General features: G+C 40.5%; 1 protein-coding gene across 1 annotated transcript in view; it reads left to right on the forward strand.

The window, feature by feature from the left end:
• Positions 1-6,968, forward strand: part of STS (steroid sulfatase) — a 90,764-nt gene extending 83,796 nt beyond the window's left edge. Inside the window, exon 9 of the mRNA XM_053457390.1 lies at positions 6,146-6,968. Coding sequence (XP_053313365.1) covers positions 6,146-6,528 — 383 coding nt within the window. The 3' untranslated portion in view covers positions 6,529-6,968. The remainder of the gene's footprint in view (positions 1-6,145) is intronic.
• Positions 6,969-15,556: the final 8,588 nt, after the last annotated feature.

Consider the following 15,556-nt stretch of genomic DNA (forward strand, 5'->3'; position numbering starts at 1 on the left):
GTGTGAAAAAGTACACCCACATTGAATTCTATGGTTTCACATCTCAAGACATAAATATATATAATAAAAATAATATGTTCCTTAGCATGTCTCAAAATCAGGTAAATACAGCCTCGGATGAACAAAAACACATGACATACTACACCGTGTCATGATGTATTCAACAAAAATAAAGCCAAAAAGAAGAAGCCATGTATAGAAAAACTAACTATAATGAGTTTATATATAATATATCAAAGGAACAGGGTCAGGCTGCATATGATATAAATTGATCTTAACACTTGGCCACATATCTTGCTACTCATCAATATCTCTTTCATTGGGCTAATCCGTGAGTAGATGTTTGTAGGAGTTCAGCTCTGTAAGAATAAAAACATTGTAGAAAGTCCTCCCTTTGGGCATTTTGAAATGGCTAAAAGACTGAGCTTTCCAAGCTTGATCACACTCGTGTGCAACAAGAGAAGCTTTTTGAACCAGTGTTTCAAAATGAACAGTGGAGGGGGATTAGATTATACACATACCTAATAATCCATGCAAAAATCATATTAATATCCTGCTGAGTGAGAGTTTAGAGCTATACTATAAAAATGTCCTGAAAAGCAAGCTTTCCAAGTAAAGCAGTGTGTGAGTGTGCAGCCCAAAACTCGGTGCTGAATAACAGACATATGCACATAGATCTACATCACTTTGGGTGATGATTGTCAGGGCCGGCCCAAGACAAAATGCCGCCTGGGGCGAAGTTTAAAATGCCCCCCCATTATCTACCCTTCTTCTCCCTGCTGCCCCCCCATTATCTACCCTTCCTCTACCTGTCGCCCCCCTATTATCTACCCTTTCTCTCCCTGCCACCCCCCCTTTATCTACCCTTCCTCTTCCTGTGGCCCCCCATTATCTACCCCCCCCCGTACTTACCTTTCAGCAGTCCTGCGGTGAGTCTCCCAGCTCAGTCTCGGTGCCAGCTTGTAATGCTGAGCGCCGGAAATGACGTCATCTTCCGGCGCTCAACATTACAAGCCGGCACCGAGACCGAGCTAGAGGGCTCGCAGAGGAGAGAGAGAGGGGCGCCAAGCGGGTACTGACAACTTGGTAAGATAAAACCACTTGGCACCCTCTCTCTCTTTCTTCTCGGCTTTAAAAAAAAAAAAAAGAGGGCTTGGGGCGGCAAAGTGCCGCTTCAAAAGTGCCGCCTCGAGCGATTGCCCCACTCGGCTCCATTGTCAGGCCAGCCCTGATGATTGTCATCCATTCCACACTTCAGGATGATATGAGGCATTTTAAAAGTATGCTTATTGTGGAGTGAAAATTATTAATGAAAACTAGATGTATCCTGATTGAATTTTGACAAAATGTCACATCAGAATGGCTTTACAGATGCATTGGAATCTTTTAGAGTCCACTTTCAATACACGGTAACTAGAATATTGTCAGACACCATCACATAGCTAAAACATTAAGAGACAAGCCTTACGGGAATTATGTTCATTGGATTTACAGCATGTCTGTTAAAATAAAAAAAATAAAAAAACTAAGTGAAGACATATTAAACAAAACTCTCGAATGAACAGCAGGCATAGTAAACTAGCAAAATAGCTCTCAAAATGTAGGGAAGAAATTGTCCTTCTTTCCAAAACAGTACTGAATTTCTGCTTAATGATACACATAAAACTAGGGCTTGAAATCTCTAGAGCTTTTTTTCTAAAAATATCTATTATCCTATTTAACATATATTAGAGAATGTACCTGAATTTAGGTGAACAAACATTTTAAACATAAACTAGAACTCTTTAAGACCCCATCAGGGATGTACAGCTAGCTTCTGGAAAGCCCTGGGGGCCACACATTCCCATAATAGAATAGAAGAGGCAAAACTAGGAATCTAGGTGTCTAGAGCTGCTACCTGGGAAAGCATAAGGAGGTGTAGAGACACTGCCACTACCTAGCTCAAGTGTGACTGCTATGTTAACCCTTTAAGGCCGAGGTCTCATGGGGGTATGTTTGAGTTGGGGAGGGGGGCACTGTTGGATTTATGGGGAGTCTCCTTACCTGCCTGCCTAGTTCCTTCTTATGTCTAAGTAACCCTGTTACATTAAGCTTATGGTGGACAACACTCGATGGTGGTTACAGAGAGGGAGCGCGTTCAAGAACCCTGGTTTTATTACTGTAACGGGTTCACCAATAGAGCTGTAGTAACTCCCAGAGATCACCCAGATGTATCCTCCTGTTGTCCCCCGAAATCACTTCCAGCACCAGTCAGCATGCACACCTTGGAACCCTGCTATATGTACCCAATAAGTAGACACAACTACCTTGAATTGAGTATAGCAAGAATTAACACATTATTGTTGTAAAACATAGCATCATATATGCACAGAACTGCTTTAACATAGATAAACAGATACATGTATAGAACCCAACCTTCAGTTCCCCTGGCAGCAATCCTATTGATGGGATTAGTGACACAATGGAGTTCCTACCTGTGCTATCTTTGTTTGACAGCCAGGCTGGAGCCCTCTCTGAGTACCTTGGGGCCCTGTATGACAGGTCATTTTGTCACAATTACCAATATTTAGGACCGAGGATTACCCAGCCATGGCTATGGAACCTGGGGATGTTTCGGACACTGTCGCTCAGGGTCCTGACGTCTGATCACGTTGCTTTTTGGATGATAACATCTTCGGACCCTGATCTCTCCATTGGTACCCAGGAATTGACGCCGCTCCCTCGGGATCACCCCGAAATCGTGACTCTTTTTCCGGTGGGCATTGCTGGCCAAAGAACTATGGCGGCGCTGGGCTGTGTGGTGGTTGATGGGATTATACCTTTAATCCTATCATATTTGCTCTATAAATATCTGTGCTGTCCTCTATCAAGAGAGTTCTGTTTTACCCCTACACTAAGTCTCAGCTAGTGCTTGGGGAATACAAAGTGTTAATCCCTTGAGCAATTAAGCTTTCAGCGGCAAGGAAGATCTCTACGGCGGAGCTATTCAGTCCGAGTACGGGTCTCCCTCACAGTGACCTTGTGGCACCTTGGACAGTTGCCCCTCTTGCCCCATGGCAGTTATGGTCCCATTGGTTTACTCCTCAAAATTGAACACTGATAATGAGGGGAGCTGTGAATCTTTAGCATATTTTTACTAGTATGGCTGGTCTATCCCTAACAAGGGCACTTTTACCTATTGTGTAATACACCCTAAATCCCTCTAGACTGTAAAGTCGTTTGAGCCGGGCCCTCCTCACCTGTTGTCTCTGTTAGTCAATTTGCTATGTTACATGCTACTTGTTATGTCCTGTCTACCCATTGTACAGCACTACGGAATTTGATGGCGCTATATAAAACAATAAATAATAATAATAACATGGCTGGAACCTTGTGGAATTAACATAATGAGCCCTGAGATGGGTGTCTCTGGCCCTAAGTTGATAATGGTCATTTTATTTGCAGGTGAGTATGACTACTGTTAACCACCTCTTTTGCCATATAGCTTTTTTATTGTCAATGTTTGTATTGTCAGAGAATAGATCTCTTTTGGTTGCCTAACAATGTTAGTCATTATTTAATATATCTAATATCCACGGGGGGGGGGGTCAAACACACTCATGTTAAATTATAAGCACCATGCACAGAAGGACAAACATAGACAGTTTTACTGAAAATGTATTTTCAAGTTACTAGAAATATCCCAAGCTTCACTAATATTTTCAGTATGGAAAACCAGTTCTGTAATATCTTCAAAAGTAAACATTTTCCTATATATCATTGTTATCACCATGATAGGGAACATCCTAGAACAAGAAACTGTTTTCTAAAGCTAAACTTCAAATACTACAGTAGATGTATAAAAGGGTGCTAATGTTTTCTGTTCCTTATCACACATTAAAGCAAGTGGGATATAATAAGTACACAGCTTTAGCATACACTTTGATGAATAATATAGTTATTGCTTAATATGTCAATACTTGAACATTCAAGGAAGCGGGGATTCGCTAGCAAATTATTTTGAAATGTAATTTATCTCATTCATTTTACATATAATCTCTCAATGTCATATTGATGATGTTTTATGTCATAATAATGTATATTTTAATTAAATATTTGTTTTAATTTAGGAGTTACATAAATATAATGTCTAAAATATAATGTCTGGAAATTCTAGCATGACTGCCTTCAAGTTATGTTGTAGGTGAAGTGTTAATGAGCTTATTAAATGAATCTGATTGTATAATGTCTATAATAAACACTGAAGCCATTTTAACTTCCTGTTATCCCTCCATATTAAATTGTTGCTGTTGATTGGTTTAGGCTTGTAAATGTGGGCGAGTAAGACAGGATAGAAAATTTATTAGATAACACTGGCCATGCCACAGGCTGCCGCGGATGTCAACCTTTGGATCAACAGCAACAAATTAATAGATATAAGACATGCTGAACTTAATGTCTTTTGCAGCCTATATAACTATGTAACTATGTAACTTCCATAAGGAAAACTTTTCAACTAAATACCTCGAAATACTGATTTACAAACAAAACTCAAACTATAGGACGTTTTACCAACCACCTTTTAATGGTAAAAGCTGTGAATGTGGCAGTTCCTCTTTATTCATATGATTTCCTTTCAATTACCTTTAATGTATTTCTTTGGACATCTTTAGAAAGACATTTGGCAATTCCAGCTTATGTAAAGTGTTTTGGCTGCAAAAACAAACATATTCATCTATTTCTTTTCTCATTACGCTGAACCAGGGACAAGGTATTTTAAGATACTCAAAACAATCTTTTATGCGAGTTATTGGAAATTTGTTTTATGTACTATTAGATCTAAAGCTTTCAGTACGTTTTCTTTGAGCACAGCTTAAGATGAAGTGATGAATATTAAGGTAAACGAACCTGCAAGCTAGTTACATACAAAATGAATTTTATTTGAAATCATTTCTGATCTGCCATAAATGTTCGAAATGTCCTTCCACAATGTGCATTTTTGTGTTGTGTTTAAATCATTCATATCCTACTGATAGCAGACGTCTCTAATGTTTTAAACATCAAAATGGGAATCTTGCTTTTCCCCCAATTTACTGAAATAGCTAATGCACGGTGTTTTATGCAACATGTACATTTCTCAATTTGTATTCTGCATTCGCAGCTCCCACTGTTCAGCTTTCTATTTATTGCGTTTCTCTTGCTCGCGTGGTACTGCTTTGATTTTCTGACTGTGCCAGAAAAGACATTGTATGGCATGGTACGCCACCATTCTGCCTGTTGTGTTGTGGGGAATTGCACACTAGCAGGTGGTGTATTCCACTGGACGCTGGCTTCCCACAATATCTATGTATAAATACACACACACATATATATATATATATATATATATATATATATATATATATATATATATATATATATATATATATATATATATATATACTATATGGACAAAAGTATTAGGACACCGGACTATTACACCAACAGGGACTTTTCTGACATCACACTATAAATACCTAGACATTAATATGTTAGTTGGTCCCCCCTTTACAGCTGCTGGATACGCATGCCCTCACACTGCACACTGCAAAATTGTAGGGTGTTTTGGGGTATCTAGCAGGCAGCCGCATGCTAAGCACTGAATCAGCCACACAAGCGCAATAAAGGTACGCAGGAGACACTCACTACTAGGAACCAGCCCACTGGGTAATACTCCAATCCATGGCTGCTAGGTACATTCTCTTTTTTTTCCTTCTATTGTATGAAAAGCTTTCAATGCTTGGTCAGATTATTTCCTGGGGCATATAAACATTTAGGATTGTCCCATCGCAGAATTTTTAACCATGTTGTACATGCACATAATAAGGGAACATTTTCTTGACAATCAAATTTTATATCAAATTTGAGATGTAATAGAATCTGCTTATTACATTTTTTTACTATTGCATATGGTATCAAGTTAGAAGATGATCATTGAGCTCCAAAACTGATTTCCAGGTGCAAAAATATTTAAAAACCAAACAAATGTACAAAGCGGTTTATGGCTTACTTTATGTGTTCCTTTGGAATAAGCACCCTTCTGTAACGCTGTATCCTTAGCAGTATAAAGTTTTTTTTTTTTTTTTAAGAAATGCACAGATTAATGTATCTTTCTTTTTCATTTCAGGTAAATCACTTTGGAAAGCATTCTTTTTCACTCCAAATTTTCAACCCCAGGGTTCCAGTGGCTGTTTTGATTCCCATGTCTGCTTTTGTTATGGAGAATCTGTCACACATCATGACCCCCCATTACTCTTTGATCTGTCTAGAGACCCAGAAGAAAAAAGTCCTCTCACGCCACAAACGGAAATTCATTATTATACAATTCTTCAAACAATTCTGCAAGCAACAAAAAAACATACAGAATCCCTTCCAGTGGTAGATAAGCAGTTATCATGGAATAACATCATTTGGAAACCCTGGCTTCAAGCATGCTGTTCATCCTGGTTTTATTTGTGTTACTGTGACAACGAGAAGGAATTGGGGATGGACTGGACCAGCAAAAAATAATAGTGAAGTCTATCTTAAATATTGAATTTTATGTCCCCTGAGAATATAAACTCCTGCCTTATTTCTCTTACCTACTGCAGATCCTGGATCACAATGTATTGTAGGTGGCAGTTTGATTTCCAAAAGTTACCTGGGGCTGTACCTTACACATTCTATCATTCTCCCCTCCTGGTTCTGTTCTTAGTAATCCCTATAATATACATCAGTTTTACAGGACTGCATTCCCCTTTTATGTATTTATCCTGAAGCATGTTCACTTATACTTTGTTACAATTGTTCTGTCAGGAAAATGATTCACTTTGGCACATCACAAGTTAGATATATATGAGCATTCCATAGATGTGATTTGATGTTGGATAAAAAAGGACATTCTCTCTGCTACACTAAACAGCAAAACACAGTTCCCTTTGGTTTAAAAATAAAATTATAACAACATTCAAGTGGCTCTGTTTTTTTTTCCAATCCAGGCTTTTATATGCATAAATTTTACATAATACATTTTCTTCCCATCTCACTAAAGTGTGGGGACAGGTCCAAAATATTGGTTTAGAATACCTATATTGCGCAAATTGTCAAAATATATTGGACTGCAGAAATACAAGAAGATCATTGTTACTCAGAAAAAACAGTACTCAATTCTGGTTACACATTCAGTATTTATGCCTCATATCATAACATTGTCATTCTATGTATATGTCCAAATCACCTTTATTTTGATGATAGGAAATTAAATGGTCTTGTAATGGTATAATGGAAATGTGCCAGAGGGGTTATGGGATGTCCCATACCATAGGGGCTGTTCCATTACTCTCTGTTTACTTCTGCTGACCTATACGGTACTGTAATGACCAGCGCTAACATAAAGGCTACCTAAGTCACTGCACTTGTGGAATACCACCACTAGGCTCTCTTCCATTATAGTAAGCAAGAATAGGTAGGAGGTCCCAATGATATAGTGTTGCTGGGGCACATGAACCCCTAGTGAGTACACATGAATTACTTCTTGAAGGGTCATCTCAGTGACAAAACAGTGAAAATATGTGATTCTGGATTTAGCTGTTTCTATTGTTTTTAATGGGAGCATTTCATTGTAGCAGAATATGTCTGTTAGGTGTTTTTTTTTAATTCAAAGTATGCTGACCTTAAGACCATCTTCCTCTTCATGTAGGTCAGAAAGGCGGGTTGTTGGGCTTTGATTATCTGGAAATGAGTGGAGAAGGAGGCAGAAAAGGAGCAGAGCAAAACCTCTACCTAGGTCTTGGAAGCCCAGCTATGCAATACTATACCTAGAATCTCTGGGACATATTTGTGGCGTACCAAAGAAAAAAGGGTTGCAATAATGATTAGATACAAAAATGACTACATAACAGTATAAAATATATTTTATGGTTGTATTTCTTAAATCCTAAAAATATGTTTAGTTCCTTTACTCCTCCAGCATTGAGCTTGCCAAGATTGCTACTATACCAAGGTGACACATGCCAGAGAACTTATTTTTTATTATCTTTTTAAATATTATTTTTTAACAGGTCTTCTATGCTTTTAATAGCTTATGCACTCCTGATAGAACGTAGAACATATGAATTTTCTTTATGAAGCTGTGCCTGTCTGAAACCTGAATGAATATATAATCCACATTATTTAGGTGCAGGGCCAACTGAAACATGGTGGCTGCAAGGAAAATGTATGACCTTCCTCTTTATGCACTACTTACAAAGTTCCGAGTGAAGACTTTAAAGATGGTTATAAGATATGATGCTGCGAGTGGCTCAGAAAATAAACTTTCAGCTTAATTCACCACTCAAGGTCACTAGAGCTATATTATCAGAAAGCTATACACGTAAGTAAGCAGTTAGACCCTCAATTGCATAAATCTGTGAAGGACAGGAAAAAATGTATAAGGCTATTCATAGGGTAATTGCTTTTTTGTCCATTTTCCTTTTTATTATTGATGGAATCGTTCTTTAAAGCTTGATAAGTAAGCAGTTTGTATAGGGTTAAGAAAAACAACTTGTCTCTATGTACAATGCGCCAATTGCTCTATAGTAGTCCATCTTATGCTTCAATCTTATATAATGTACTTGAAGGCTTTTGATTAATGCTCTTGTCCAAATAACTGCTTAAGCTCTAGGGAGATTGTTAGAGGAAGAATTTCAGATACTTACACCTCACTGTCTTGTACACAGATATGGGACAGCAAATCAGTGTCATTTCATCATTCACTCGACTTCCTCCAACACTTCTTCTTTTCTTTTTTTCCCAGTTATTGGCTGCATTACAAGTCTAAAGAATTGCCTTGTAACTCGGTCTTTCCTTACCAGACATATTTTGCTTTTTACACTCCTTTCTTGGCTTGTTGGATGATGCTTGCGGAAGATAAAAGAAAAGTGTTACCTCCTTGCAATGTAAAGATTTATTTCTGCACACAACAGCCCTCTTTAATTATCTCTCAATGACATTCAGTCAAGAAAGGCAATCCCTAGAAGCGAGATTACATTGTGCCCTTTCACAAAATTAATGACAATGACAGAACCTTTAAGTCACTGTATAGGAAAGTGTATTGATATGTACCATTTGACTGCTTCAGATACTTAGGACTGCCTTTTAATTTTTGAGCCCTCTGTGATACAATAGTTATTACTGAAGTAACTTACACTAAAGAAGACTGCCTACCCATGTACAAAAAAAATAAAGCTGATATTAATTAGACCAAACTATTCATTTGTAAGATATACAAATATATATTATAAATGTTCTTAGGCAAACTTTTATTAATTGCAAAATTAATTGCATTCTCTAAAATGTTAAGTGACATAAATATCAAATCTTTCAAAAAGCTTAGAATTGAAAATAAATATTTTTTTGTCTGGCCAACTGAGAAAAAGCTTAAGTACTTTATTAACATCCAAAGTGCTGTGATCATGGAGTTTTGAGTCTCATGTACAGAATGCCTCTAATGAGTTGATACATGAGGAGATGTTTACCAACTAGAATACTGTTGAACACAGTGTGATCCCCATATCAAAATAGTAAGATAGAAAATACAAACCCCTTTCCATGCACTTCCATGTTCTGTAATTTACCTTGGAATCTGGCGATGGATGTCTGATAAATCTTCATAATTGATTAAAGTCTGTTGCTGCATAAGTCTTAATTTTATACAAACCATCATGGTTACATTGTCAAATTAAATTAGTAGACAAACATTGTTCAATAGATTCAGAAGAAGATTTAGAAATGAGTAACTAATGTGGTAACTGATGACATCTGATGTGTATCTGCCCACAGTACTGTTGGAGTCTTTCTGAAAAGTGAGAACGCATAATATTTCTTGAGTGACCAAAGCAAAACAATCCACTTTTAGAAACCCCCATAAATTAAATACAACAGGTTATTATGATTATTATTATTATCTTTTATTTATATAGCGCCAACAGTTTACGCAGCGCTTAATACAATACATAAACTCAAGGGGTATGACAAGACGAGAATTGGCAGACTAAGACAAACCGATTCATTAGGTGGAGAGAGCCCTGCTCGCAAACTTACAATCTTGAGGGATACGTTGTCTGTCCTGTGAAGCATACAACTAATTTGGTGTGCAAGAATTTTAATGTGACAGAGTGTCAGGATCAAGGTGAGGAACCCGATATGCAGGAAAACACAGCAAAGTCCAAATCAAGCCAAAGGGTCAGGAGTGGAGACAGCAGCGTAGTCGGTAACAATATGGAACCAGAGAGGGGTGCATGTATACAAAAAATCCAAAATAGTGTAATAAATTCAAATCAAAAGAAATATATATGGTGCTCATTTTTAAATCTACCACCAGAGGTCGCCCTTCCCCCTGTACGTGGTGACGGTGGTGCGCGTTCCCCGCCTTCTCCATTCAGGAGTGAATAAGGAGAGGTGGGGTCACGCGCACTCTTTGAGACCGGCATTGTGGCAGGAGCAGTGATGGCGGTGAGAGCGGCGGCATGGGAGCTGGTACACACAGTCAGCGGGTACTCAGGTGAGTGACTGCTCTGGGGGGTTCTCCGTGGACCCTGACAGTACCCCCCTGAGGGGAGTCCTTCCGACTCTAGAAGGCCCTGGACAATCCGGATGACGACGATGTAACGCAGAGATGAGATCGGGAGCATGGACTTCGTTAGCTGATTCCCATGAATCTTCATTTGGGTCATACCCTTTCCAGCGAATCAGGTATTGTAGGCGACCTTAATGTCGTCATGAGTCAAGAATCTCCTCTACCTCATATTCTTCAATGTCATCAATCAGGACAGGAGCGGGAGGATCAGGTCGTCGGCTAGGAAAGGGATTCTGCTTCCATGGTTTTAGGAGACATACGTGAAAAACAGGGTGAACAGACATGGTGTTTGGTAATTCGAGTTCCACCACCAAAGGGGAAATGAGACGACAGATACGAAAAGGTCCTATGTACCTTGGGCCCATCTTCTTAGAGGGACAGTTGAGATGGAGGTGTTTGGTTGATAGCCAAACCATGTCGCCCATATGATATATTGGGGCATCAGTACAGTGTTGATCTGCAAAGCGTTTGTGTTGTTGTTGAGTCTTTTGTAGTGTCTCGTGAAGGATTTTGAATGTTCTGGTGAGCTTACAAACGTGTTGGGATGGCTTGGCGTCGATGATGTTCCCGCTGGCTCCAGAATCTATCATTGCTGGGAGACGGACTGTCCCTTTAACCCACTGCAACAATACGGAAATGGATAGGTGAGGTGATAGACAAGGATTTCTTCCAGAATTAACATAGAACAGGGTGGTCGGTTTCTTACCCTGAGTGTAGCGGGTACGGGTTCTACAGTCTTTGTAGGTAAGGCCGGGTCTGCCACAATACATACAGAGGTTCAGGGCTCTGCGAAGTTCTTTTTCCGCAGACGAGAGTGGTCCTCGAATTATGCTGATCTGCATGGGTTCCTCTGTAGAAGGAGGAGAATGTGCCCTGGGAAGGGTACGTACAGGTGTCCAGCTGGAAGACGTGGCTTGCCGCTCGGATCACCTCTCCCGGAGCCTTCTATCAATTTGTGTGGCCAGGCGCACGAACTCCTCCAAAGAGGACGGAACAGAAGTGTGGGCTAATTCATCCTTTATGGCCTCCGATAAACCCCAGCGAAATTGGTCATGGAGTGCTGGTTCATTCCAGTTATACTGGAATTCCAGACGCCGAAACTCTGTGATGTATTCCTCTACTGGCTGCCGGCCTTGTTTCAAGGCACGTTTAGTAGTAGCAGCGGAGGACATTCTGAAGGGGCCCTCATAGAGGGTATCCAGAGCTTCACAGAAGGAATGCCAAGAGTCCAACAGTGGGCTATTACTATGTAATAGATGGTGTGCCCAGAGTTGAGGTTCACCAGAGAGTAAGGCTATAGCAGTATGTACTTTGATGTAGTCGGTAGCCTAGGTCCGGGGTTTAAGGCGAAACAGGATCTCACAGGACGTGATGAAAACACGATAGGCCTTATGATCTCCTGCAAACCGTTCAGGTAATGGGATTTGGGGTTCAAGGGCTGTAGCGCCTTCAGCGACTGGGGGTGCTGCCGTAGAAGGAGTAGGTGGAACTTGCTCGGCAGGTGCACTCTGTTGTAACTGCAGGTGATGCATCTGTTGCCGTAGATGCTGTTGGTCAGCCCGCGGATCCTGTAGTGTCTGTTGAAAACTGGTCAACTGCTGTGTAAGGGCGGTGATAGTATCGGCTAATCCTGCGGGTTCCATGATGGGCTCAGTTATTATGTCAGGATCAAGGTGAGGAACCCGATATGCAGGAAAACACAGCAAAGTCCAAATCAAGCCAAAGTGTCAGGAGTGGAGACAGCAGCGTAGTCGGTAACAATAGCCAGAGGGTCAGGATTGAAGACAACAGCGTAGTCGGTAACAATAGCCAGAGGGTCAATAACAGGAATCAGAAGGAACAACAAATATAGCTCTTAACGGCACAATAACTGAGCACTGAATGATTCTCAGTGCTCATTTTTAAATCTACCACCAGAGGTCGCCTTTCCCCCTGTACGTGGTGACGGTGGTGCGCGTTCCCCACCTTCTCCATTCAGGAGTGAATAAGGAGAGGTGGGGGCGCGTGCGCTCTTTGAGACCGGCATCATGGCAGGAGCAGTGATGGCGGTGAGAGCGGCAGCGTGGGAGCTGGTACCCGCAGTCATCGGGTACTCAGGTGAGTGACTGCGCTGGGGGGTTCTCCATGGACCCTGACCCAGAGCCTACTAATAACTACTAACAAATGATATGCAGATCAGATTTTTCTGAAGACCATTTTTCTTGAGTGGATTCTTAACTTCATCAAGTTTCCCAAAACTAGTCCAAGTATATTTTCCTATTCCAAAAATACACTTACACACACTTACACATATACATTTATGCAGGGCCGGCCGAAGACTTAACGCCGCCTGGGGCGAAGTTTAAAATGCGGGGGGGGGCGGCATTTTAAACTTCGCTGACGCCATTATTTCTCTTTCTCTCTCCCCCCCCGCCGGTACTTACCTTTAAAGAGTCTTGCCGGCGAGTCTCCCTGCTCTGCCACGGTGCCGGTTTGTAATGCTCAGCGCCCGGAAATTGACGCCACTTCCGGTGTTCATCATTACAAGCCGGCACCGAGACTGAACAGGGAGACTCGCCATAGAGGAGAGAGGGGCGCCGAGCGGGTAAGCGAAAACTACTCGGCGCCCCCTCTCTCTCTCCTCCGCTTCAAAACAAACAACCAAAAAAAACGCTTGGGGCGGCAAAGTGCCGCCCCTTCTAAAGTGCCGCCTGGAGCAATTGCCCCAGTCGGCTCCATTGTAGGGCCGGCCCTGCATTTATGCTCACACACTTATATATACACTCCCAGTCCTACATACATACTGTGGAATCTTAGGATGTGGGGAGTATGCTTAAGGAGGTTAATAAAAGTCTGATTCCTGGGAGGAAGTATGCTTCTGTAGAACATCCTGTAAGATATGGTAGAGGGCATAAGTCAAATTGAATAGCCAAAACAGGTGGGGGGAAACAAGACCATAAGTGTAGGCTAGGGGTCACCTTCAGGGCAAAGTATGTCTGCTTATCTTTTGTCAAAACCACCCACGCCATACATATGAATATTATATAGGTTAACCCCTTCAATCCCAGGGGTTTTTGGTACCTCAAAGACCGGAGCAATTTTGCCATTTTTGTGCTATGTCGGTTCAGCGATTATTCTCTTTTCCTGTGAATAGTGTACCCATGTAAACTATATATTGTTTTTTCAAGGAGAGATAGAGCTTTCGTTTGATACCATAGTTGGATGATTATCTGAAAATTTTGAATGAGAAATTTAGTAAAAACTAGCGAAAAATTTTCCCTCTGAATCCTCACAAAATTAAGTAAAGTGATGGAAAATCCCCTCCAAGTTTATCAATTCAGGTGTCCTGATTTCAGAAATACCTAATTTATATAGATTTTCCATAATTTCCCAGCACCAGGGAGCATACTATAAGGTGTACATTTTTTGTATAATTTTTATGCCTATGGTTTAACAGATTTGGGGGTTGTGAACGGGGGCAGGAGGGTTATACTGGCTAGATGTGGATTTTTTTTTTTTCTTTTATATTTTCTTTTACACAAAAATGGTTAGAGGTCCTCTTAGGGACCTCCTGAACATTCCAGTGATGTCACAATGACATCACAGCTCACATTACTACTTTCTTTAATTATTATTTATATTATCATTTTAATGATTTTTTATTATTGTATTTTAAATGAATTAACGTTTTTTTTCTGCTTCTCTGTTTCAGGATGGGGGGGTGAGAGACATGGTTTCTCCCTCCCCTCCCCACGATCCCCCTGCACCGATCACACTGTGATCTCTATGCAGGTCCTCACAGACGTGCATAGAGATCACAGCGTCTGTGCATAGAGATCACAGCGTCCTGCAGGGGATATCCTGTTCTCCGATGAACGTCCCTTCCCGGAAGGGAATGCCCGGTCACGCGATCGGGCAGTTTGAAATGTAACAGCAGATCGGACAGCAGAAAGCCGGCGATGCCGGCTTCTGCTGTCAGTGGGGAGTCCAGACTGTGTCCCTGACGCTGCAAGAAGGGCTGGACGTACCGGGACGTCCATAGGGGTTTCTTAATAGGCGTTTTTTGGACGTCCCGGTACGTCCATAGGGGATTGAAGGGGTTAAATGTGTTGCCGTTTATAGTAAAAAAAAACAGAGCTTTTCTAATTGATTTCCTTTTGATTTCCACAATAATACATACATACTTCCTCTCTCCCTTACCTTCTCAATCTCTTTACCTCACCCACGGCTTTCTCTTTGGTTCTCGCTTTAAAAAAAAATTAACATAGGGTTCACATAACATTGCGTTACGTGGCCCCCTGCATTCCTGCCTCCCTGGTCAGTCCAAGATTGTTTACAAAGGGCCAGTCCTATGTTGTACGTCCCTGGAAATAGTCTGAAGTTGGACCTTGACAGGCTGGCTCTAGTATTTAGTAAATCTACAGAGAAGCCTAGAAATTCTATTTACTGTCTTAGATTGATGATTATTTCTTCCAATTTATGAGAAATCTTAAACTTGTTAATTGTGTTATTGTCCATTTGGTGAAACATCAATTAGATTTATATTTCAAGACATAAGCATAATGCCATCCAGATGAAACCCTAAATGTGTTAGTCAACCTATTGTCAATTTGCTAAAACATTAATTAGATAATATTTCAAGACATAAGCGTAAAATTATACAAAATAATTTATAAACTGACTTTTCAGCTCTTAAGTAGAACAATAAAAGGTTTTGTAAAGCACCTTGAGACTGAAGATAGTCTTAATAGTTTTTGTTCCATAATTTAGGTAAGGTTTACACAGAGGTGAAAACATCTATGAGATCTGCATTGACCATCCAGTCTAGTGGAAGCAAGAAGTCCCTCAGAACTATAATTCTTCCCACATTGAAATGTCAACATGCAAAGGGACCTTTAGCTTAATTAAAGGGGACATACAACTGTATAACATTTCATCTTAGGAACCCACTGATAATGTTTCTCT

This window comes from Spea bombifrons, chromosome 2 (assembly GCF_027358695.1).
Source record: "Spea bombifrons isolate aSpeBom1 chromosome 2, aSpeBom1.2.pri, whole genome shotgun sequence".
NCBI classification, from domain to species: domain Eukaryota; kingdom Metazoa; phylum Chordata; class Amphibia; order Anura; family Pelobatidae; genus Spea; species Spea bombifrons.